This window comes from Aspergillus ruber, assembly GCF_000600275.1.
Source record: "Aspergillus ruber CBS 135680 unplaced genomic scaffold scaffold00010, whole genome shotgun sequence".
Taxonomy (NCBI): domain Eukaryota; kingdom Fungi; phylum Ascomycota; class Eurotiomycetes; order Eurotiales; family Aspergillaceae; genus Aspergillus; species Aspergillus ruber.
The window spans coordinates 169,561-189,800 of record NW_024467306.1 but is presented as its reverse complement, the minus strand read 5'-3'; the positions used below and the strand labels follow the sequence as shown (position 1 = coordinate 189,800).

At 48.8% G+C, this 20,240-nt stretch overlaps 8 protein-coding genes across 8 annotated transcripts; 2 read left to right on the top strand and 6 right to left on the bottom strand.

The window, feature by feature from the left end:
- The first annotated feature begins 1,522 nt into the window (after window positions 1-1,522).
- On the top strand, window positions 1,523-4,310 carry EURHEDRAFT_411590 (uncharacterized protein). The gene is made up of 3 exons (XM_040781664.1): window positions 1,523-2,351; window positions 2,403-2,846; window positions 2,908-4,310. The coding sequence occupies exons 1-3, from the start codon at window positions 1,628-1,630 to the stop codon at window positions 3,945-3,947; spliced, it is 2,208 nt and encodes a 735-aa protein (XP_040639550.1). The 5' UTR covers window positions 1,523-1,627; the 3' UTR covers window positions 3,948-4,310.
- Window positions 4,311-4,673: 363 nt separating this feature from the next.
- Window positions 4,674-6,843, bottom strand: hsp90 (chaperone Hsp90; the record flags this gene model as incomplete). The annotated part of the gene is made up of 2 exons (XM_040780123.1): window positions 4,674-6,524; window positions 6,583-6,843. The coding sequence occupies 2 exons, from the start codon at window positions 6,841-6,843 to the stop codon at window positions 4,674-4,676; spliced, it is 2,112 nt and encodes a 703-aa protein (XP_040639549.1).
- Window positions 6,844-8,254: 1,411 nt separating this feature from the next.
- EURHEDRAFT_454321 (NTF2 and RRM domain protein) lies at window positions 8,255-10,120 on the bottom strand (the record flags this gene model as incomplete). The annotated part of the gene is made up of 3 exons (XM_040784189.1): window positions 8,255-8,548; window positions 8,615-9,748; window positions 9,815-10,120. 3 exons carry the CDS (start codon window positions 10,118-10,120, stop codon window positions 8,255-8,257), a joined length of 1,734 nt encoding a protein of 577 aa, XP_040639548.1.
- Window positions 10,121-11,036: 916 nt separating this feature from the next.
- On the bottom strand, window positions 11,037-12,023 carry EURHEDRAFT_411586 (uncharacterized protein). Its single transcript, XM_040781663.1, has 3 exons — window positions 11,889-12,023; window positions 11,640-11,727; window positions 11,037-11,587 (listed from the first exon to the last, which is right to left on the bottom strand). The coding sequence occupies exons 2-3, from the start codon at window positions 11,685-11,687 to the stop codon at window positions 11,282-11,284; spliced, it is 354 nt and encodes a 117-aa protein (XP_040639547.1). The 5' UTR covers window positions 11,688-11,727; window positions 11,889-12,023; the 3' UTR covers window positions 11,037-11,281.
- Window positions 12,024-13,574: 1,551 nt separating this feature from the next.
- Window positions 13,575-15,255, top strand: EURHEDRAFT_454522 (uncharacterized protein; the record flags this gene model as incomplete). The annotated part of the gene is made up of 4 exons (XM_040784201.1): window positions 13,575-13,634; window positions 13,693-13,723; window positions 13,779-13,920; window positions 13,983-15,255. The coding sequence occupies 4 exons, from the start codon at window positions 13,575-13,577 to the stop codon at window positions 15,253-15,255; spliced, it is 1,506 nt and encodes a 501-aa protein (XP_040639546.1).
- A 67-nt stretch (window positions 15,256-15,322) lies between these two features.
- EURHEDRAFT_454348 (Nnf1-domain-containing protein) lies at window positions 15,323-17,821 on the bottom strand (the record flags this gene model as incomplete). The annotated part of the gene is made up of 6 exons (XM_040784191.1): window positions 15,323-15,617; window positions 15,673-16,115; window positions 16,567-16,635; window positions 16,695-17,216; window positions 17,292-17,493; window positions 17,565-17,821. The coding sequence occupies 6 exons, from the start codon at window positions 17,819-17,821 to the stop codon at window positions 15,323-15,325; spliced, it is 1,788 nt and encodes a 595-aa protein (XP_040639545.1).
- Window positions 17,822-17,990: 169 nt separating this feature from the next.
- Window positions 17,991-18,665, bottom strand: EURHEDRAFT_411581 (uncharacterized protein). The gene is made up of 2 exons (XM_040781662.1): window positions 18,447-18,665; window positions 17,991-18,324 (listed from the first exon to the last, which is right to left on the bottom strand). Exon 2 carries the CDS (start codon window positions 18,273-18,275, stop codon window positions 18,006-18,008), a length of 270 nt encoding a protein of 89 aa, XP_040639544.1. The 5' UTR covers window positions 18,276-18,324; window positions 18,447-18,665; the 3' UTR covers window positions 17,991-18,005.
- Window positions 18,579-20,173, bottom strand: EURHEDRAFT_411580 (cyclin-dependent serine/threonine-protein kinase phoA). The gene is made up of 3 exons (XM_040781661.1): window positions 19,912-20,173; window positions 19,819-19,842; window positions 18,579-19,712 (listed from the first exon to the last, which is right to left on the bottom strand). Exons 1-3 carry the CDS (start codon window positions 19,951-19,953, stop codon window positions 18,807-18,809), a joined length of 972 nt encoding a protein of 323 aa, XP_040639543.1. The 5' UTR covers window positions 19,954-20,173; the 3' UTR covers window positions 18,579-18,806.
- Window positions 20,174-20,240: the final 67 nt, after the last annotated feature.

Below are 20,240 nucleotides of genomic sequence, written 5' to 3'. Positions count from 1 at the left end.
TATTAATTATGACTGCGCCGCACGAGGTCGGTTGTCGACGTTTGACTATGGAGTGCAAGTAGAGCAGTTGCACTTACAGCTCCTTCTGTATAACAGTCTATGAGGGGCAAAAGGAAAAGCCCGACGAAATAAAATGAAAAGGTTTCCGGAGAGACTCGGGGGCGTACCTGGCTCTGTGCGCATAGAATGTAATTTGTTTTTTTTTTTTTTTTTTTTTTTTTTTTTTAAGCTTCAATGAGCCTCCAATTGCGCCGGCGCACATTGCTATATCGAGCACTCGATCCATGCACTCAAGCTGTCTGGTCATCCTGGAAGATGAGCACACACGGATACTCTCCATACTCCGTACTATGTCTCTCCGTACTCGCTGAGTCCAGACCCGGGGAGAATCCACTGCTCCATTTGGACCCCCCTGCTTATATCGGCGTGGGTTGTATGGCTGGCGCATTGGGTGCTCCACTTGTACTCCGAAATAGTGCCGGCTATATCATATCATCAACGTAAATCAAAGCCATGAGCCATTGATTAGTATCGTGTATGCCTCTAGCCTCGACAAGATTGCTGAATCAAGGCCTCCTATTCAAATCGGGAGATATCGTTATCCAGTAATTTGTAGAAGTGGATTCCTGTGTGTGGGTTGGCATAATTCCCCTCTTTTTATGTGCCGATTCGAGAGACTATCAGTGAGTACTTTAGTCAGTACTCTGCAGTGTACACCAATGCAGTCCCCGCCCTCCAACGGCAATCTCCAAGTTTTAAGTTAATCATCATTGTACCCCTCAAGTAAATCTCAGAGCACGCCACGAGCAGACCGAGGCAGCAAATCGTTCCACACTGCCTCTTCTCAGTCGAATGAAGATCTCCATGATTGTCTAGGGTTTGCTTGGATGTGATCCTGTTGGGTATGCAATGCATGCAACTCAAGCCGATGCAGACTTGGATGTCTGGGCTGTATTCAATAGCAGACAGTGGTTCCTTGGGAGGTTGTCCTATCACTGTTTAGATCATTAAGTAGGATTCATCAATACGATCAGTCCATTTTACTGACACTTATAATTTTTGCAATGCCTGCAGATGCAATACTTCATGGAGCATAGCCAAACAATTCTCAGCCAGGTGCTGTTATTGCATGTCAGATTCAACTGGACAAAAGTGATAAATACTCTTGCACTAGTCATCGATCTTATATATATATGCTTCAACTTGGTCTTCAATTGATGGAGTAATCCTCGCTGGCCTTCACTGACGCAGGATGACTCGAAGAATGTGCTGAGTTGACAATATAGTGGATTAGATATTGATATATCGAGTCATGTCAACTACATGTTCTTATCTATAGACTACAGAGTACAGCTGTCTTTCTCTGACAGCTGCATTTCCAGTGTATGCCGTATGTATTCATAGATATCATGTCAAGAGATGCATACTCCTGGGGTAACATGACACGACATAACGTGACATTGCCTGATTAGGCAGGCAATCACTCTTATCACCGCTTCAGCCCATCATCATCACCGCATCCCCAGCACGAACATCCCCCATCCCCGACCGCTTTCTCTCTATCCCCTTTCTTATATTTCACTCCATGGCCTCATCCTGATTCTCCTTGCGACTACATATTTTCGCGATGAGGCCTCCAGTCCCAGACGTCCCTTTGTCTCGTGCCCGCAAGGCCTCTTTCGAACAGCCGGGGTCTAATCCCCGCATTACTTCCCCCGCGACTTTCTTTCTTTCACGACGCCCCGATCACGACTCCTACCCTGATTCTGACTCCGACGAAGCCGAACCCTCACGAGATAGTATGTATGGCGTCCAGAGCCTCGACGAAGCCGTTCATCAGGCTACGTTAGCCGCGTCCGAATGCGACGATATACCCGCAGCGGACAGCGGTAAACTGTCCCCCAACCCGGCTTCTTATAACAATAACGAACACGATGCGACTGAAGCCGCTCAGTGGAGATCAGCCTTCAGGGAATTCGAGTTGCTTCACTTCAAATCCGATCCTTCTTCCTCCTTCTCCTCTCTCCAACCTCCACCTTCGGACCCGGCCTCATCACGTCCCTTGACACCGCTCAATCTCAGCAATCCAGATGATCATCCTTCGTCACTACCGAGCAGTCCAAAATCACTGTCGGATCATTCTCTCAAACCGCTGGACGATGTTTCCATCACAGACGAGCAGGCTATCGTCTCCGGGGAAGAGGACAGTGACGGCCGTGAGGTGCCAGAAGCTGGTCCTGACAGCATGCCTCAGTTGATCATGCCTAGTCTTAGGATGCCTAAGAGAAGACCTTTTACGGAACGAGGGAAAGCAATGGGACGATTGAAGGTGCTCTTGGCTGGTGCTTCTGGTAGGTTCATATGATGGCGCTGGATTGAAAACGACAACTGACCGCTGTTAGGTTCTGGCAAAACATCGTTAATCAAATCAATTGTGCAAGAATGCGAACAAATTGTGCATGTTGATCCATTCCCTCCATCCTCTTCTTCGACACGACGACGCCGGTCGTCTCGTGCACAGTCTCATGGCATGCGCTCAGATATGTCAGAGATCCATGCGAGCACCAAGCCGTATCCCTCATGGTGGTCGGATTTGGAGGATTCACGGATTCTGCAGAGGAGGAAAAGTATGGGTGACATTGTGCTTGAGCGCAATCTCTGCTTTGTTGACACATCCGCGACTTCTTCAAGTCGTACCGAGCAGACTGAGGTCATCATTTACTATATGCGCCAGCAACTTGGCCGTGCTATTGGGGCTCTGGATTCCTCAAATGTTGACTTTCAAAATATGCTTGCTGGGAACGGCGGTTCCCAGGTTGACGCAATCATATATCTCATCTCACAGGGTGAGTACCTACCTGGTCACAAATCATATTCATTCTTACGCTCTGGCTTACAACATCTTAGATACCCTTGAAGAAGACGTAGAATGTATCAGGAAGCTCTGTGGTTTCACGAATGTCATTCCAGTAATAGCCAAATCAGATCTCATGTCGTCTGACCAGATCGCCGCCCTCAAGTCTACCTTTCAAAAACGAACTCGAGCTGCTGATGCCAAACCCTTTCTTTTCGGAAATCAGTCTTCAGGTCAGACAGATACATCTGAATCCCAGATGCCTTTTGCGGTGTCGTCCGCAAAGTCCAACGACGAGGATACCATGGATGCCAGTACCTTGATGAGCCCGGACTACGTTCAACCCTTGGTACCATCCGAGTTAAACCTCCTTGTCCGAAACTTATTTGATCGTGACCACTTGGCCTGGATGCGACATTCTGCATCCAAGAAACTCGTCCAAAGACAATATGAGCAACAACGACCTATGCAATCACCCAGGGCGCATCAACGTTCGCCATCGCTGAGCCCCTCCGTGTCAATATTAACTTCTCCAAATCACTCTTTATCCTCCGCCAGTTTCGCCTCACCCGCCTTTAGCGGCTCGCTGGATTATACACTAGCACGGATAACAGATCACACCCAGCGAGAAGAAGGACTAGCCCAAGTGCATTTAGTCAAATGGGCAGCAGACCTACAACGAAGCCTCCAAAATGAACGCGAAAGATACGCAGCAATGGCCCGAGGCGAACGCGCCGCCTGGCTAACGGAACGCCTAAGCGAATGCGTCGTAGACGGCTCCCTAGTCCCCACTACCACCCGACAAACACCCACCACCTTCGGCGGACCACTGCGTGTCTCCCCCGAGAAAGCAAGAGGAAACTGTGTCCAACTCCAAACGAAACACAACATCAAATACCACCACATCACGGGGTTAACGCCCCACGACCCTCTGGGTGTCGTGTGGTGGACGGATGATCTCAGACAGAGGGGGTGGAAAATGTTCCAGATCGTTGGGAGTTTCGGGGTGGTTGGAGGGCTGGCCCTCTGGCTTGCTAATTTCTGGGGCTATCCGCCCCAGAGTCTGGCTGATGTGTCTGTAGACTGGTGGTGATTGATGGATTGATCGGTTGGTTAGCTGATAACCTGACGGAAACAGGAATTCTGCGGGCGAACGGTATATATGCATGCTCTTCAGGAGTATGAGGTAGGACCTTATATTATTTACCTTTATATCAATCTATAATAATAATATTTCATTGCTGGGACTCAAATTGGGACTAGGCGTCTTTGTGTTTTGCATTTCACTATGTATGGAAAGGATTTACGATTGTGGTCTCTTTGCTTCAAGCGGGTTTCTATTCAGAATACCGAATTTGATTTGCCTTTCCTCTTTTCGAGTTTCCTAAGCTTAATTCCTTGGTATTCAAACGACAGGAGACACTCTTTAAAGTAGACAGACAAGTCAGAAAATCTTTCTACGAGACTCCGATATTTATTGAGAATGTGAAAGTTGAACAGTAAAAAGTAGCATTCTTCGTAAAGAAACAAGTACATAAAGTACTGTGTATGGAATTATTCAAACGCTCAAAACGCCGGGTTGTAAATCGTAACACACATGTCTTTCCTGTCCCGTCCTAGGGAGTGCAGTACTCGCAGGATGCGGATACCACCGGAACAGTTGCTTAAAAGTCATTAAAAGAGAAAAAAAAAAAGCAAGCAATTAGAAAAAAAAAAGTTGATGAAAGAAGATACATTTCGTGTCCCCGTTTCCAATTAAAGACTTTTTTTTTTTTTTTTTTTTTTTTTTTTTTATTTTTCTTTATTCTTGGCGATTCGTTTAGTCAACCTCCTCCATGGAGCTCTCGCCGGTGGCGGCAGCAGGAGCGGCCTCCTCAGCGGCCTTCTCCTCGGTGGTCTCGGTGTCCTCATTGATGTTCAGACCAAGAGAGACGAGCTTGTGGATACGCTCAGCGAAGCTGGAGGGCTCCTCAATGGTGAAACCAGAGACAAGGAGAGAGGTCTCGAAGAGCAACTGGGTGATGGACTTGACAGTGCGGTCGTTCTCACCATCAGCCTCGACCTTCTTGCGGAGCTCCTGGATGATGGGAGACTTGGGGGAGATTTCGAAGGTCTTCTTGGAAGACATGTAGGAGCTCATGGAGGTGTCACGGAGGGCCTGAGCCTTCATGATACGCTCCATGTTGGCGGACCAACCGAACTGGCCGGTACGGATGGCGCAAGGAGCACCGATAAGCTTGTGGGAAACAACGACCTTCTCGACCTTGTCGCCAAGGATCTCCTTAAGGCTCTTGGCAAGACCCTCGTACTCCTTCTCCTCACGCTCACGCTCAGCCTTCTCCTCGTCGGACTCCTCGAGCTCAAAGTCCTTGGTGATGTCGACGAGCTTCCTGCCGTCGAACTCCTTCAGCTGAGTGAAAGCGTACTCGTCAATGGGGTCAACAAGGAACAGAACCTCGAAGTTCTTCTGCTTGAGGGAGTCAAGGAAGGGAGACTTGACAACAGCCTTGATGGACTCGCCAGTGATGTAGTAGATCTGCTTCTGGTGCTCAGGCATGCGGGTGACGTAGTCCTGGAGGGAGGTGATCTCGTCACCAGACTTGGTGGACTGGTAGCGGAGGAGCTTGGCGAGGGCGGGGCGGTTCTGGGCGTCCTCGTGGATACCGAGCTTGATGTTCTTGCTGAAGGCCGAGTAAAACTTGTCGAACTGCTCACGGTCCTCAGCGATCTCGGTGAAGAGCTCGAGAGTCTTCTTGACAATGTTCTTCTTGATGACCTTCATGATCTTGTTCTGCTGCAAGGTCTCGCGAGACAGGTTGAGAGGAAGGTCCTCAGAGTCGACAACACCCTTGACGAAGCTGAGCCACTCGGGGATGAGGTCAGTGGCGTCATCGGTGATGAAGACACGGCGGACGTAGAGCTTGATGTTGTTCTTGGTCTTCTTGGTCTCGAAGAGGTCGAAGGGAGCGCGCTTGGGGATGTAGAGGATGGCGCGGAACTCAAGCTGACCCTCAACGGAGAAGTGCTTGACACCAAGGTGGTCCTCCCAGTCGTTGGAGAGCGACTTGTAGAAGGAAGCGTACTCCTCCTGGGTAATGTCGGCAGGGTTGCGGGTCCAGATGGGCTTGGTCTTGTTGAGTTCCTCCTCTTCGATCTTGCTCTCCTTGACAGTCTTGGTCTTTTTCTCCTCCTTCTTCTTCTCCTCCTCCTCGTCGACCTCCTCAACCTTGGGCTTGTTGTCATCCTCGCCCTCCTTCTTCTCCTCAGCCTCCTCATCGGGGACCTCCTTCTCGGTCTCCTTCAGGACGTGGAGGTAGATGGGGTACGAGATGAACTCGGAGTGCTTGCGGACAACCTCCTTGACACGGCTCTCCTGGAGATAGTCGGCCTGCTCATCCTTGAGGTGAAGGACGATCTTGGTACCGCGGCCGATCTGCTCGCCCTCAGTGTCCTGAGTGAGAGTGAAAGTGCCACCGGCAGCAGACTCCCAGATGTACTGCTCGTCATCGTTGTTCTTGGAGACGACAGTGACACGGTCGGCAACGAGGTAGGCGGAGTAGAAACCAACACCGAACTGACCGATCATGGAGATATCAGCACCAGCGGTGAGAGCCTCCATAAACTGCTTGGTGCCCGAGCGGGCAATAGTACCAAGGTTGTTGATCAAATCCTGTGTCACGTTAGCCCTAATCCAACCACGCCATTCACAACCGATGGGAGCTACTTACAGCCTTGGTCATACCAATACCGGTATCCTTGATGGTCAAGGTCTTGGCCTCAACGTCGGGGATGATGTCGATACGGAGATCCTTGCCCGAGTCGAGCTTGGACGAGTCGGAGAGAGACTCATAGCGGATCTTGTCAAGGGCATCGGAGGCGTTGGAGATGAGTTCACGCAGGAAAATCTCCTTGTTGGAGTACACGGTGTTGATGATGAGAGAGAGGAGCTGAGAGATCTCAGCCTGGAACTCGAAGGTTTCGGCAGACATGATGAAGTCGTTAAGGCGTAATTCTGGATGGGAAAAAAATTCTGTTAGTCTCAAAAGGTCCCGTATCTGATTACCCCGCCACTGTTTTGAGTCACCACCGCAAAATTCTCTTTTGTGTGTTCGTTGCTCAATTTTTGAATAGAGCAAAACAAAGAATTTTGCAGTTCCATCCAGTGTTCAACTGTTCTGTTCTTCTTATTTTATTTTATTTTATTTTTTTCAAGAAACAGGGTTTGTAGACGAAGCAAGTCGAGCTCAACTAGCGGAAGTGGGGTTCTCACAGGCGGATACTCACAAGTTAAAAACGAACAAAAAGAAACCCGGAACGAAAAGGAAACAGGGACAGAATATGAAGATAAGAAGATACCTTCAAGAGGAGGCAGGAGATGGTATCTTTAAGAAGGAGTGATGAAGAGGAGGAAGAGGAAGAAGTGAAGCGGGCACAGGAAAGAAATAAATTCTCTGGCAGAAAAAAAGAAAATCAGTTTCTACGGCAATCCAGCAACTTCCACACCCTCTCCGCTACCCACTAAACCCGATCCGGTAGATTGCTATGTGCATGGAGGATCTTCCAGCGTGTTCTGTGGTCAATTCCTTTAATTTCCTTTGGCACAGCTTTCCAGATTTTTCTCCTGTTCCGTTCACTGCCTTTTTTTGCCTCTTTTCTCTTGTTCTTTGGCCGCCACCCCTTCCTGCCTAAGGCATACATCTAGAACGTTCCGCTCTCCACCCATTACCCTCCCCCAGCGGAGCCAATCACATCCCTGTTTTCCAGTTCTACATCCATGGCAATACCGTATTGTACACTTTCCGCCCTCTTCCCCCGGTCTCTCCGTACGGCTCGGTATCTCTGTAAGCAACAGATTCGATCTACTATCAAGATCTCTGGCATATGATAGCAATGTGTGCAACTCCCATTGTAAAAAAAAATAAGCATATGAAGAAAAGATATGAATACGAACATTCAAGCTCGCTATGCTAGAACCCGGTTGGAGAAAAATAACAAGAGAAAAAAAGTGGTATGAAGAAATCCCAAACAAATCACACATCAGTGCCCTGCTCTGCAAAATGGGCAAAACATTTGCAAATGAAACAAGAAACGAAAAGAATAACAGACTTTTTCCAACCGCTAGTATGCACTGTAACGGAGAAAAAACCGAACCACATAGCATGTCATTATCAGTAAAAAGCGCGAGTAATACATGTCCTAGATTTGCTCCGAAGCAGGTATCGAGAAATCAAGACGAGAAATAGGGGCTAACCGCCATTCAAATGGTGAAATAGCGGAGAATTCCGAAAAGAAGATGGGTAAAAGAAGAAGAATAAGGAAAAAGCTTCATAAGCTTCGCGTAATCAAATGCTTTTTCGTGTTTCGTAAGCTCCGTCAACCCCTCAAAATCAATTAAGAGATTTAAGCAGCCTGGGGGGCCTGGTTACGACCCTGACCCTTGGGGCCAAAGTTACCACGGCCACGAGGAGCGAAGCCACCACGGCCATCACGCTGGAAGCCACCACGGCCCTGGCTGCCTGCACGGTCTCCGCGGCCACGGCCAGCGCCACCGCGAGGACCGTAGTTGGCATTACCGTAGTGGTTACGAGCGCGACGCTCTTCCACGTTGATTTGTTCGCTTCCAATTTGGTGGGGGTTGGCGGCAACAGCGGCGGCATAGCCAGCAGGCTCCACGAAATCGACGAAGGCACAGTTCTAAATCAAACAATTAGTTTAAAACATCCAGGATAAAAGAAAATGAACGTGGAACTTTCAACATACCCTTGGACGGCTCACTTCGAGGGTCTTGATCTTTCCAAAGCGGGACAAAGTTTGCCTCAGCAAGCTTGCGTCAACCTTATCGGTGACATTCTTGATATAACCAGAGACTTGTTCGTCACCGCTACGTGACTGAGTCTTCTTGTGGTCGTGGCCAGCGGTTTGCCAGCCATTGTTGTCGCTGGCGGCAGGTTGGTTGGGGGTAGGCGCGGAAGCAGCAGCAGGCTGAGGAGCCGGGGCAGCCGGGGAAGCCGGGGCAGCAGGAGCAGCAGGAGCAGCAGGAGCAGCAGGAGCAGCAGGAGCAGCAGGAGCAGCAGGAGCAGCAGGAGCAGCAGGAGCAGCAGGAGCAGAAGGAGCCGCAGCCGCAACCTGGGGAGCAGAATTGGAAGCCGGGGCCTTGGGAGCAGCAACAGGGATAGCAGGAACAACCGGGGTAGCACCTGGCTTGGATGCAATGTTGGCCCAGGTCTTCGGAGCGGCCGGAACCGCCGGGGTGGGAGCAGGGGCCTCCTTTTCAGGTGCCGGAGCTTCCTTCTGAACAGCCGCCTTGGGAGTGGGCTCCGGGCTTGGCGGGTATTCAGCCTGAGTCGACTCCGGCTCAGCGGCGGGAGTCGGTGCGCTAGGAGCAGCAGGAGCTTCTTGCGTTTCAGCAACACCGTTGCTTTCAGGAGCAGCCTGGGCCTCCACGATCTGGCCGTTAGGCTTAGCCTCTTCGAGCTTCTCATCGACCTTGGCGACCGCTGGCTCGTTGTCCACCTGAGCCTCGGGAGCAGCAGGGTTGGCCTCGGGAGCGGCTGGCTCTGCGAGGACCTCTGGAGCCTGCTCTGGCTGCTCCTGTTTCTGCTCCTGCTCCTGCGGTTGCTGCTGCCGTTGTTCAGCAGCAGGGATGGGCTCCTCAGCGGTGACATCCTCTTCCTCCTCGGTGAGGTAACGGAAGATATCGTTCAATACGTAGTAGCCATTGGGCTGCTCGGCAAGAACGAAAGTCTGTACGAACTTGCGGGACGGTTCAGACTTGTTGGATATCTCACCGATGACGTGAACCAGGATGTTGTCGAACGAGGCCTGGGAATCAACGTTTAAAACGCGGACCTTGCATTCCTGGAAGTCCAACTGCTTAATCTTCTCATTTATGGCCTAAAAGAGCGGTTAGAAATCAGGGCTTAGTTGGCAGAGGACAAGTGACATGAATCATCAACTCACCTTCTGACCAACCGCGACGGGAACCGACTCGGCCTCAGTACCAAAGACGAGCTGCGACCGACGGGAGTAGAAGAGGTGGAGTTTGTCTGGGCTGCGGCTCATGTTGGTATAGTATTGCTCGACGAAATACCAACCGACTTCGTCTTTGGAGATTCCATTCTTCTGATCGGCGGGCGGCGCATTCGAGGGCGTGGACGACTGCGCGGGCTGGAAGTTGGCAGAGTTGTTCATGACGTGGTTGTAGGAGTCCGCGTACACCTGCGTGGGGTAGGTGCCGTTGATAGGAGCCTGAGTCGTGTCGGCCATTGTTGAGGTAGCAAACTTTTTTGGTTGTCGTATTAAAAAAAAAAAAAAAGATAGTCCGAAAGGAAGGTTCTAAATAACCGAGGAAAAATAAAGGACTTGGACCAAGGGATCTATGAACAGTCGAGCAGCCTCTATGGGGATATCGATAAAGTCAAAAGGTCTAATAAAAAGCTTTCACACGCTTAACTATAATATGAGAACCTGGTCAGTAAATTGGAATGAGAGTGAAGCGGAATAGTGAGTGACACGAACGACCCACGACAGAACGGAAGTGGGCAAGACGAGAAAGAAGGAGAAATCTACATACCAATGTGACAGCTCAGAGATAGGAAGCGATAGAGAGGTATAACAAAGAAAAAAGCGTTCGTGTCGTGTGGGAGACGTTGGAGGAAGTTCAGAGAGATATTCTTATTGTGCGGATTTCCAATCTGAGCAAAGATCAGACGAGAAATCAAGACGAGATGAGAGACGATTGCGAGATTCCGGAGCGGAGAGGATAATGGAAGATCGAGGGTGACAGACAAATACAGGGAGTCTGATATGAGGGGGATGAAGATATGCGAAGACGAAGAGGAAGTGGAGGAAGAGGAAGAGAAGAGGGAAAAGAGAGCTTCTTGCTGTGGTGAACCAAATTCGCTGTTTCAGTGCGGCGGGTCTTGGCATATATTTCACCGCTTGCCATATTGAGACAGCGCCCTGGCCACAGCGGAGAAAGACTGAATCATTCACTGCTATTGGACTGCGCTTACAAGTATGAGGACTGCAGTATCTCTTATGGGGAGCAAATACAGAGAAATCAATTTATGGACATGGAACAGTAAATACAGTCGTGGGGACAAGATCGTGACGAATTTTTCAAACCATTACTGAATAAGACAAATAACCAGACAACCAGAAAGACTCAAAACAAAACGGGATCTCGTAATCGATCAAAAGAAAAAAAAAAAAAAAAAACGCCATCGACAGCTGTAAGGAAAAATGTACAAAACACAAGAAAAGTCGGGGGTATGATGGTCATGAGAGGGAGATCTTATATCAAACGATGGAAACCAGGTATCGAAAGTCGTGTGCACCAGAACCACAAAAAGAGATGTAAAAAGAAAGAACCCAATAGAACAAATCAAAAATAGAGACAAGACAAATATTTTCTTCTCCACAGACTCAAGTAGAAGCCTCAGCCGCGGCCTTCTCGCTCATAACAGGCTTGCGCATAACGGCATCCTGACCGGTCATTCTGCGGCCGAGCGCGCGTTCCATCTTGGCACCAATGGCCAGCTTGTCGAGGCTTTCGGTCTTTTCAGCGGTGGGGACGAAACGCTGCTTCTGGAGGGGTTTGTTTTCGAGACGCTCGAGGCCATCGCGAACGTGGTTGACTTCAGCCAGGCGGGGGTCACCGCTGGGCAAGCCGCCGTTGGAGGCAATGGAAGCGGCTCCGCTGACGGTGGAGAATCGCTGGGAGGCACGGTTCTGATAGATATTAGTTGAAGAGCTTCATCCAACAAGACGTGATGAGACGTACGTTGGGCATGATGGGTCTCGAGGATTCCAAGGAGTTTTGACGGGCCATGTCGGTGTGGATAGCAATGTGCAGTAAGATTGGTAGGCCACTAAATTTCTTATCAATCAGTTTTAATGTTTTGTGAACTGGGGCATCAACAAGAAAACAAAGATGGAAGATACGCCGATCCAAGCATTGCATCACCGCTGAAGAAAAGCGATGGAGTAAATGGGGCGGATGGGAACGGATAGAACCGATGAGTCTGCGTACCTTGGATTTGATATCCACGTGGTTGAAGCAACAGTGTTCTACTGTGGAAGTAGACAATAAGTCGATGAAGTGAAGTTGAGTGACAGAAGAGAAAAAGAAAAGAGAAAGTGGGATAGCCGGATTGTTATGTATGGGTTATGCAAGTCGTCGTCCCAGAAAAACTCAGGAGGCGCTGAAAGAGAGTGGGGCGGTTGGGAGACACTCTGACTCTCCGGTATCAGACAATCAAACAATGAATACTGTTAACAGTGTTGTATCAATGAGGGACTGACAGGTGGAGGTGTTGATTATTACAATCCTTGACGAATAGATAGTCCAAAATCAATCAATAATCCTCTGTGGGTGGACGGAGAAAGAAAGTGGCGGCGTGGAGAGAGACAAAAGGGGGAAGAGATAGCTGAATGAGTTTGATTAATCGCATATCACTGCGATCGGCTGAGTCTTCTACGGAGAATTTGTACGCGCTTGGGTACTTTTCAACCAGTGCATTTCAAGCAATGATGTTCAACTAGCATCATGGTCAACTAGTACTTTACTCGTAATGATCTTTTTTTCCTGTGGAATTCGTAACAAAGTTACGTCGCCACGTGCTTTCCACGCGAACTTGTCATGGGATTCCACGTGATATCGAGGTTCTACAGCTGTACTTGTACTCTGCATTTCAGTAACACTTGACGTGGCTTTGTAGAACCCTGAAAACACTCAGCCATACTCCGTATCGATCACCCAATTCTGAGCACCTTGTGCCCTGAACTTGCACTTGCAGACCCCAACGCTCAACCCCACCAACTAGCGACCACCTACCAAGCTCTGACCATGCCCCAACCGGGCCAGCAAAAACGGTCTTTTTCAGTTCTACTCGATAACCCAAAAATGGCCCCGCCTTTTCTTTTAAAGACAGTTCTCATTGATCTTCATGGCATGTTTGCTGTCATCATTAGTATCTTACGATAATTTAATTCTGCCTGAGAGGTTGCGTTACGCCTTGCCAATAATGGCAGCCTGAGGGTGATTAGACCCCTTGTACATGAAAAGGGGATTGATTAGGCCACGGCGCTATTGATTGGCTGTTGTGTAAAGTAATAAACCGAGGCTTACTCGCATCTCCAGGATTCTTTGCAGAATGCTTGTCTGTCCGAGTCCGGAGGGAGTTTCCCTGCAAGTCAGGTACCATATTCAGTCTGATCCAGGTATTCTGTACGCGTCGCGTTCCTACTATTGAGCAGAACACACGTCTTTTCGATCAGTCTAATGCCCAATTATGAATTATCGCTCAAGGACACTGGACGACGCGACGTTGGAAGAGCATGTGATTAGGACAGTGAAACTGACCATGGTTACAGATCACTCGGCCCTCCTAATTGGCTAGTGATCACTTTGTTGTTTCACGCGTATTATCTCTTCGTCTGCTCAAAATCGAATCGAATATTTGCATATCACGTGATTAGCCAGTCGATAATCAGAGCAGTATGTTAGCCTAATTAAATCAATATGATTTAATAAATATTTACTGCTCATGTTTAATATCCATTGCAAAACCGAGTGCGCATTGTACATAACAATTCACACGCTTAGCGTCCATATAAAACCGCAGTCTTGGCATCATCATCATCATTCCCCGCTGCAAGATTTGCAGCTTAATTTTACGTACTTCTAAGAATCTGTTTACAGCACAACAAAGACATAATGCCCAAACCAAAGTCCCTCGTTAAAGAACCCAAATTAAAGAAAAAAGCGGCTCAGCAGGTAAAAATAGCCAATGCTCTTCAGCAAAACAACGAATCGCAAATTCTAACCCTGATAGGTCCCGGTAACAGCAGATGAATTCCTAGCTGGTGTGTCTCACTATGCTTTGTGAAGTATTACGATGTATGCTGACATCAGACGCAGTCGGGGTAGAGCAAGAAGAAGCCGGCGAGAAATGGCGCGCCGGTGACGCCGCCAAGTCCCTGCGTTTCTTCATGCGTGCTATTACAACTTATGACCAGGGTCTAGGCAAGCATCCTACATCGTTTGATCTGGCATATAACAAGTATGTTCGCACGCTTGCATGAATAGTCTAGAGTATTTACATGAGAAACTAACGGCTGGCAGAGCTCGTGTTCAATATGAAATCACCCAACATCCCAAATTGGCCGTCCAATTGCAGGCTCCTCTACCCCAGGCTTTGCAGGCCGCATTGCAATCACATAAAGATGCCTTGGTCTTGGATCAAGAGAATGCAGACGTCCTATTCAACACCGGCCAGGTGCTCACCAGTTTGGCCGAGATAGTCTCCGATATCAAACATCCCAGCGATCAGCAACTCACCCAAGCTGTTCAATGTCTTCAAGAGGCTCTCGAGCTCTTCCAGCGTTGCTTCGCAGTGCAAGAACTTCGCTTCACTGAAATGCAGGAGGAGATCAAGCAGATGGAATCTGGTGGCATGCAGGTCCCAGATGTCCAGCAGCAGCAGCAGCAGCCGGAAATGCAACCCGATGTTAATGATGACGCTGCTGAGGATACTCCAGAGCAATGGGCTGCAGTGGTTGAACCAGTGACCAAAGAAACCTTAGTCGATACCGCAGTGGCACAACTTGAAGCCCTTACCACCCTCTGTAACCTGCTCACTTTCAAACCCGGTGACGGTCTTCCTTGGGTTGAAGAGTATTCCTCCGATCTCGCCCAGAACAGAATGCCGACATATGTGGAGGGCTCCAGTAGGGAGTATGAGGCGACCTTGGCCCGCGCCAAATTTATCTGCGCCTTGACAGAGGTCATTTACCGAAGTGGCCGAGTCGAGATCGAAACATATCACCAGGAGGTCACTCGTGCTTTTAGCCCTGAACTAATCCTGTCTGCTGATCCGGAAGGCCTCTGCAGCAAAGCAGATGCTCACATGTCATTCAACACTGCTGTTGCAGATCTCCCTCCCACGCATGACCAAGAAGCATTCAAGAAATCCTTGGTCCTACGATGGAAATCCCTATCCACCGCTTTGGACGCTCTGACAGCGGCTTCGAAGTTGCCAAATGCCGACAACCTCCCCAAAATCCACATTGCAAGAGGCGACGTGGAATTGAACCGATGGAGACTCGGATCGGCCCCGTGGGAATACGCCATGGCCCAGCAAAACGGATCCCTCCTTCTTCGAAACGCGCAGACATACTACCGCGGCGCGGCGGCTTTAGCCAGACGAGATGGAGCAGTAGAAGAAACACGAGACGGGACATGCAAGGAAGCCTTCGCGGCAGGATTGGAGGGCCAGAAGGACAAGCTGATGCAGCTCAGAAGGGCCGCACCAAAGGAGTTGTTGGCGGTGGCGGAGGATATGGTGGATGATGGTCTTGCAAGCCCCATAGAATTAGAAGCTTTGCTGTCGTCGTAAAGCAAGGAAAGGCGAACAAAATAATGCAAAAATTTTTCCAATGCTTGTACAGATATTCTGTAAACCCTTAGATCTCAGCCCTGCTCTTAATCTCCTCATCCATCTGTATCGTTTCCTGTCGCAAATCATTCTCTTTGCTATATTGCGTCGCGGCAGCAGCAGCGCCATCGAGATCACCCACAACAGACTCGAGACTCAACATCAGATTCTCAATCTCCACCCTCTGGCCTTGAATCTCCTGCGCCAGAATAGCATTCTCCGCATTCGTAGTATCAATCTTCTCATTCAAATTTGACTGCGCCTCCTCCAAAAATGGAGTCAAATGCGCTTGATACAACTGTCCCGCGCCTAGAGTATGAGGTCTACCATCGTTAGCATCGTTCGCGAACCCACAAAGGTATAGATAATAAAACATACGCAACATTCTCCGCTCCCCCCCCCCCCTCTTGCATCTCATCATCCCCATTATCCCTCCTATACCTCGCCTCCCCCACCAACCGATCCAACTCATTCAACTGCCTCACCGCCTCTCGCTCCAGCACGATATCTTCAAACTCCGCCTTTGCGCTCTCCTCCAGCTTCGCATTCAATTGTCTCCACACGCTTTCCAGACTAGCTGGGACATGTTTCGCGGGCGTCGGAAAGCAGCTGGAAAAGTTTGAGTAGGAGTTTGCCCGGAGGGTGCGCGCGAGGGCTTGCTCGAAGACTTGTTGGAGACGCGACGCGCGGGGGCCCGGGGTGAGAGGGACGGGGGCTGGTGGGGGTGGGGATGGGGACGCTGGTCTTTGGGGTTGGGTGTTGGTGCTGTCAGTGGTGTTGGTGTAGTAGTTGTTGTTATTTTTGTCTGCCATTGTTCCTTTCTGGGAGGTGGACAATGTGACTTGGTCGAGGAATGGTGGGTTTGATTGTTGATTGTTTCGGAGTTGATCTACGACTGTTGGCGATAAGGAACCTCACGTGACATCATCTACTGGAGTATAGAGACTTGACAAGTAAATTATGTTGCCTTTCAAATAACACAGCAAGAAATATAAAAGCACTATCCGTAACTCATTATATCTATCATGATCCAATCAGAATTATCAACTAAGCTGTCAATTCCTGCGTGCTATCGCTCCGAAATGCATCGCGAGATCCCCTCCCATTGCTTATCACACTGCTAGGAAACAGCCTGGTCTTGATCCAAACCATCGATGGTACTGTGCAGTATGCTCGAAGATCGCATATTGCCGTCTTGAATACCGGCCACGAGATAGACACGTATATGAGGCTATTCCAGAATCCCTGCAGCGGAAGGACGAAACTGGAGACGTAGTTCAAGCCAAAATTAAAAGAGTCCGGATGAGCCCATGCGTACACTCGATTAGCAGTCGATGGCGCCTGTATAGTCTATTAGCATTTACTTCGTGGTCAGCATACAGCTGGGGTAAGAAACTGACCCATGTGACCAACAAGGCAATGAAAAAGAGCAGCGCATATTTTGTATACGCCCAAGCAGCCGAGTTGGCTTCGGCCACCATCGCATGGAGCTGGGGTGCTGAGTCTAATAGTTCATTTTTTATTGACTTCAAAGTAGTAGTGGGCCCGCTCAGCTTCTCAAATGCTCCTCCGGCCTCGACACTGACCGAATATGGACTGTATGGAACGGCTTTAAACGGTCTCTGTAATCGGCTTCCAATACTGTCACGAGCAAGATTAGGGATTTTAGTCGCAGCAATTGCCGACTCAGTCGTCACTTGTATTTCTCTCACTTTGGTAAAAGAGGAGGGCTCAAATGGGTTTCCAATTTCGAAATTGGAGTCGATTGAGTCGTTAAAATCACGCAGTTGTCGTCGTTTCTGGTAGATGACCTTTCCAGCGCGCACATAAATGACAAGGGTTAAGATGATGATCAACCAGGCCGGACCGTAGAACATTGCGATGCGCAGGAAATCCCACTGTGGAGCAACCCAACACCAGAGCTAAAGGATGTGTTAGACAAAGGCAAGAAACGAACATCGATTCCAATATTTTAGGAAATTTGTATTTCCACTTACGACAGCGGAACCATACACCTTGCCTCGGTCCTTGGTTTCTATAAAGAAGTAGGTAAATGCCGGAACGAACGGCAGGCCATAGCAGAACACCCAATATTTCCACTCCAGTCGTCGTAGTTGTTCCGAGTCGTATTTGCGAAAGAAGGTCAGACAGACATTGCACGCCATGGCAAAAGCCCACAAGGCATCGGCAGGCATGAACCTAAATAATGCGTTAGGGTTAGACAAGAAACAGGAGGCTTGTAACAAAGAATCAATGATATCTCAACTCACCATTGGATCATGAACGCCTGGAATCGACACAAACAGCTATTGGTCCCCGCTTGAATGCCCGACTGAGAGATCATGGTCGCAATGTTTGCCATGAGATTGCCCCATGAAGCATAGAAAACCAACCGATTGGTCGGTTTACGAAACGAACTCGAAGCAAGAAAGGTCGTGATGATTATGCATGTTCCCAGGAGAGAAATGGCAGAGCAGACACGCTCTGTGACCGAGATGGCAAACAGTTCCTGCGTTGCGAGTGGCATGGCGTCATGATTGATCAGAACGAGGAGGAGGGAGATATCCCAGGAGATAGAAAACAAAGAAATAGCGAGAGAGAAGATAGATGTACAAATAAGCAGCACGCCTCATTTTACCTCCCCTTGGCTGTCATCTGTCACCTCTAAAAGCGCGCGGCTGACTCTTTACCGGACCAGAAAAGGATGATATTCACGTTTCAGAGACTAGAATAGTTTCAGTGAGCCACCAGGGAAGTCTATTTTTTTGGTCAGCCAACATGAGAATCAGCTTACATGCGGGCAAGAAAAAAAAAGAAAAAACAAACAAAACGAAGATACGAGAGCCTGACTCGTGAGAAACAATGACCAACCCTGCAGCATATATTAATCTGAACCAGTAGGAGTCTCGCGAGGCTGAATCGCTGGAATGGATGGATCTCGCATATATGGGCATCGTTGTGCTCTGTGCAGGGTCATACATATTGGCCGTTGTGGTCGACCGTTTGAGGATACTCCGGAGTATAAGGGTGCTATGCTAAGTCATCCATATATTCGGCTATCAGACAAGCCGAATATAGCATCCTTCTAGCAAAACAATAATATCCAAAAAAGAAAAAAAAAAAAAAAAAAAAAAAAAAAAACTGAAATGTACCTAAAATCTCGATCCTGTACCGATTGACACGTCGGAGGTTTCAGCTATGAAACAAGCCCGGTAGTTTCATATCCACGGCAATTCTTATTGATCTTCATTGGGGATCCCGGTTAGAAGCCAAAAAAGAGAGACAAAGAAAAAAAAAAAAAAATCTCGCACAAGGCAGTAGTGTAGCATCAATTCGAATCATATCGTTCTTTGGGGTATAACGCCATGCTTTCCTGGTTACTCTAAATATGTCAGACGTCATCATACTCATTATGCTATTCAAGATCGAGATCATAAGAGAAACAAGAGAAGAAAGGAAAAACAGAATTAATCGAAAAAAGAATGCGCTGCGAAAGACGAGGACCAAGGAAGTTAATATGGTTGTTGAGGTGGCATCATCCCATATGCACCCATCATTTGCTGTTGCTGTTGTGCTTGTTGCTGCTGGAACTGCAATTGAGCAAGATCGTGGAACCATGGATGTTGCAGGGCATCGTTGGCGCTAATACGAAGCTCCGGTCGAAGTTGCAGCATCCGGTTTAGTATGTCCAAGCCAAGCGGGTCGATCTGCGGGATAATCAAGCCAAGGTCCTGAGTCGCATAGACCTGGTAATTAGGCTTATACTCCGGGAGCTGCGAAATGCCGGGCCAAGTGCGTTCCGAAGGGGTCCCCATTAGCCGAAAGATCTTTAGTAGCTGGTCTTCGTTGGTTGTTCCCGGAAACAGAGGACGACCGGTGTACATTTCCGCCATGATACAGCCAGCGGACCAGATATCGATGCTCGTATTATACGTCCGGCTACCCAATAGAACATCTGGAGCCCGATACCACAAAGTGACAACTTCATTCGAAAAGGTATTGACGGGAATGCCAAAAGCCCGGGCCAACCCGAAATCCCCCAGTTTTAGCTGTCCCCGCTTGTTGATCAGAAGGTTTTGAGGCTTGAGGTCACGGTGCAAAACGCGGTTATCGTGGCAGAATGCAATTCCTTTGAGCAGCTGGTACATGAACGATTTGATGGTAACGTGGTCCAACTGGCCGCGCTCGGTCCGCGTATCCATGTACTTCTTCAAATCCCGGTCCATGAACTCAAAAACGAGCATTAACTTATTTTCCGTGTGGATCACGTCGTAGAGTGAGACGATACTCTCGTGCTTGAGTTCCTTCATCAATGAGATCTCGCGAATGGCCGTCGACGGCGTCCCTTCCTCCGAGTCTAAATGAATTTCCTTCAACGCGACCAGTTCCCCGGTTTGACGATTCCGCCCTTTGAACACCTGTTCCCAATGTGCGTCAGCAGAGCATCCAAATTCGGAATGGAGGGCGAGGGAGGGGTGCCAAAAGAGGGCGATTGCGAAGGACAAAAGATTAGATGTAACGTACAGTAGCATAGGTACCTTCTCCCAGCTAGACCAGAATTTTAGTTAGAACAAAAAATTGCAATGTAATCCAATAGCGATATATAGAAGTACACACCTTTTCCAGCTGCTGGAAGGAGCTAGGTTGTTGTCTGTCCATGGTTGGTGATGATGCTGGATGCGACGATAGCTGATTATGGGCTTCTTTTATAGAGCTGAGTATGTCGTAAAAGAAGAAAAATGGGAGAGCAACAAGAATAATTGAGGACTTCTCTGATCCTTTGTTTCCTTTCTTTTCTTGGAATTAAACAACGGGTTGCGATGGTTGGAAGGAGTCAGGTCTGGAGCCCCGCGGGACCGCAAAATGAGCGGCGGCAAAGGAAACACGCCCGTTTGATCCGCCGCGGCGCCTACTGTATTCTATCCAGCTTTTTATAGTAAAGACAT

Coding starts and splice junctions, on each gene's coding strand:
- EURHEDRAFT_411590 (XM_040781664.1), top strand. CDS start 1,628: ATGAGGCCTCCAGTCCCAGACGTCCCTTTGTCTCGTGCCCGCAAGGCC. Junction 2,352..2,402: donor GCTCTTGGCTGGTGCTTCTG/GTAGGTTCATAT, acceptor GACCGCTGTTAG/GTTCTGGCAAAACATCGTTA. Junction 2,847..2,907: donor CATATATCTCATCTCACAGG/GTGAGTACCTAC, acceptor ACAACATCTTAG/ATACCCTTGAAGAAGACGTA.
- EURHEDRAFT_411586 (XM_040781663.1), bottom strand. CDS start 11,687: ATGGCCCGTCAAAACTCCTTGGAATCCTCGAGACCCATCATGCCCAAC. Junction 11,588..11,639: donor CGAGACCCATCATGCCCAAC/GTACGTCTCATC, acceptor AATATCTATCAG/AACCGTGCCTCCCAGCGATT.
- EURHEDRAFT_411580 (XM_040781661.1), bottom strand. CDS start 19,953: ATGGACAGACAACAACCTAGCTCCTTCCAGCAGCTGGAAAAG. Junction 19,843..19,911: donor CCTTCCAGCAGCTGGAAAAG/GTGTGTACTTCT, acceptor ATTCTGGTCTAG/CTGGGAGAAGGTACCTATGC. Junction 19,713..19,818: donor GAGAAGGTACCTATGCTACT/GTACGTTACATC, acceptor CATTGGGAACAG/GTGTTCAAAGGGCGGAATCG.
- EURHEDRAFT_411581 (XM_040781662.1), bottom strand. CDS start 18,275: ATGTATGACCCTGCACAGAGCACAACGATGCCCATATATGCGAGATCC.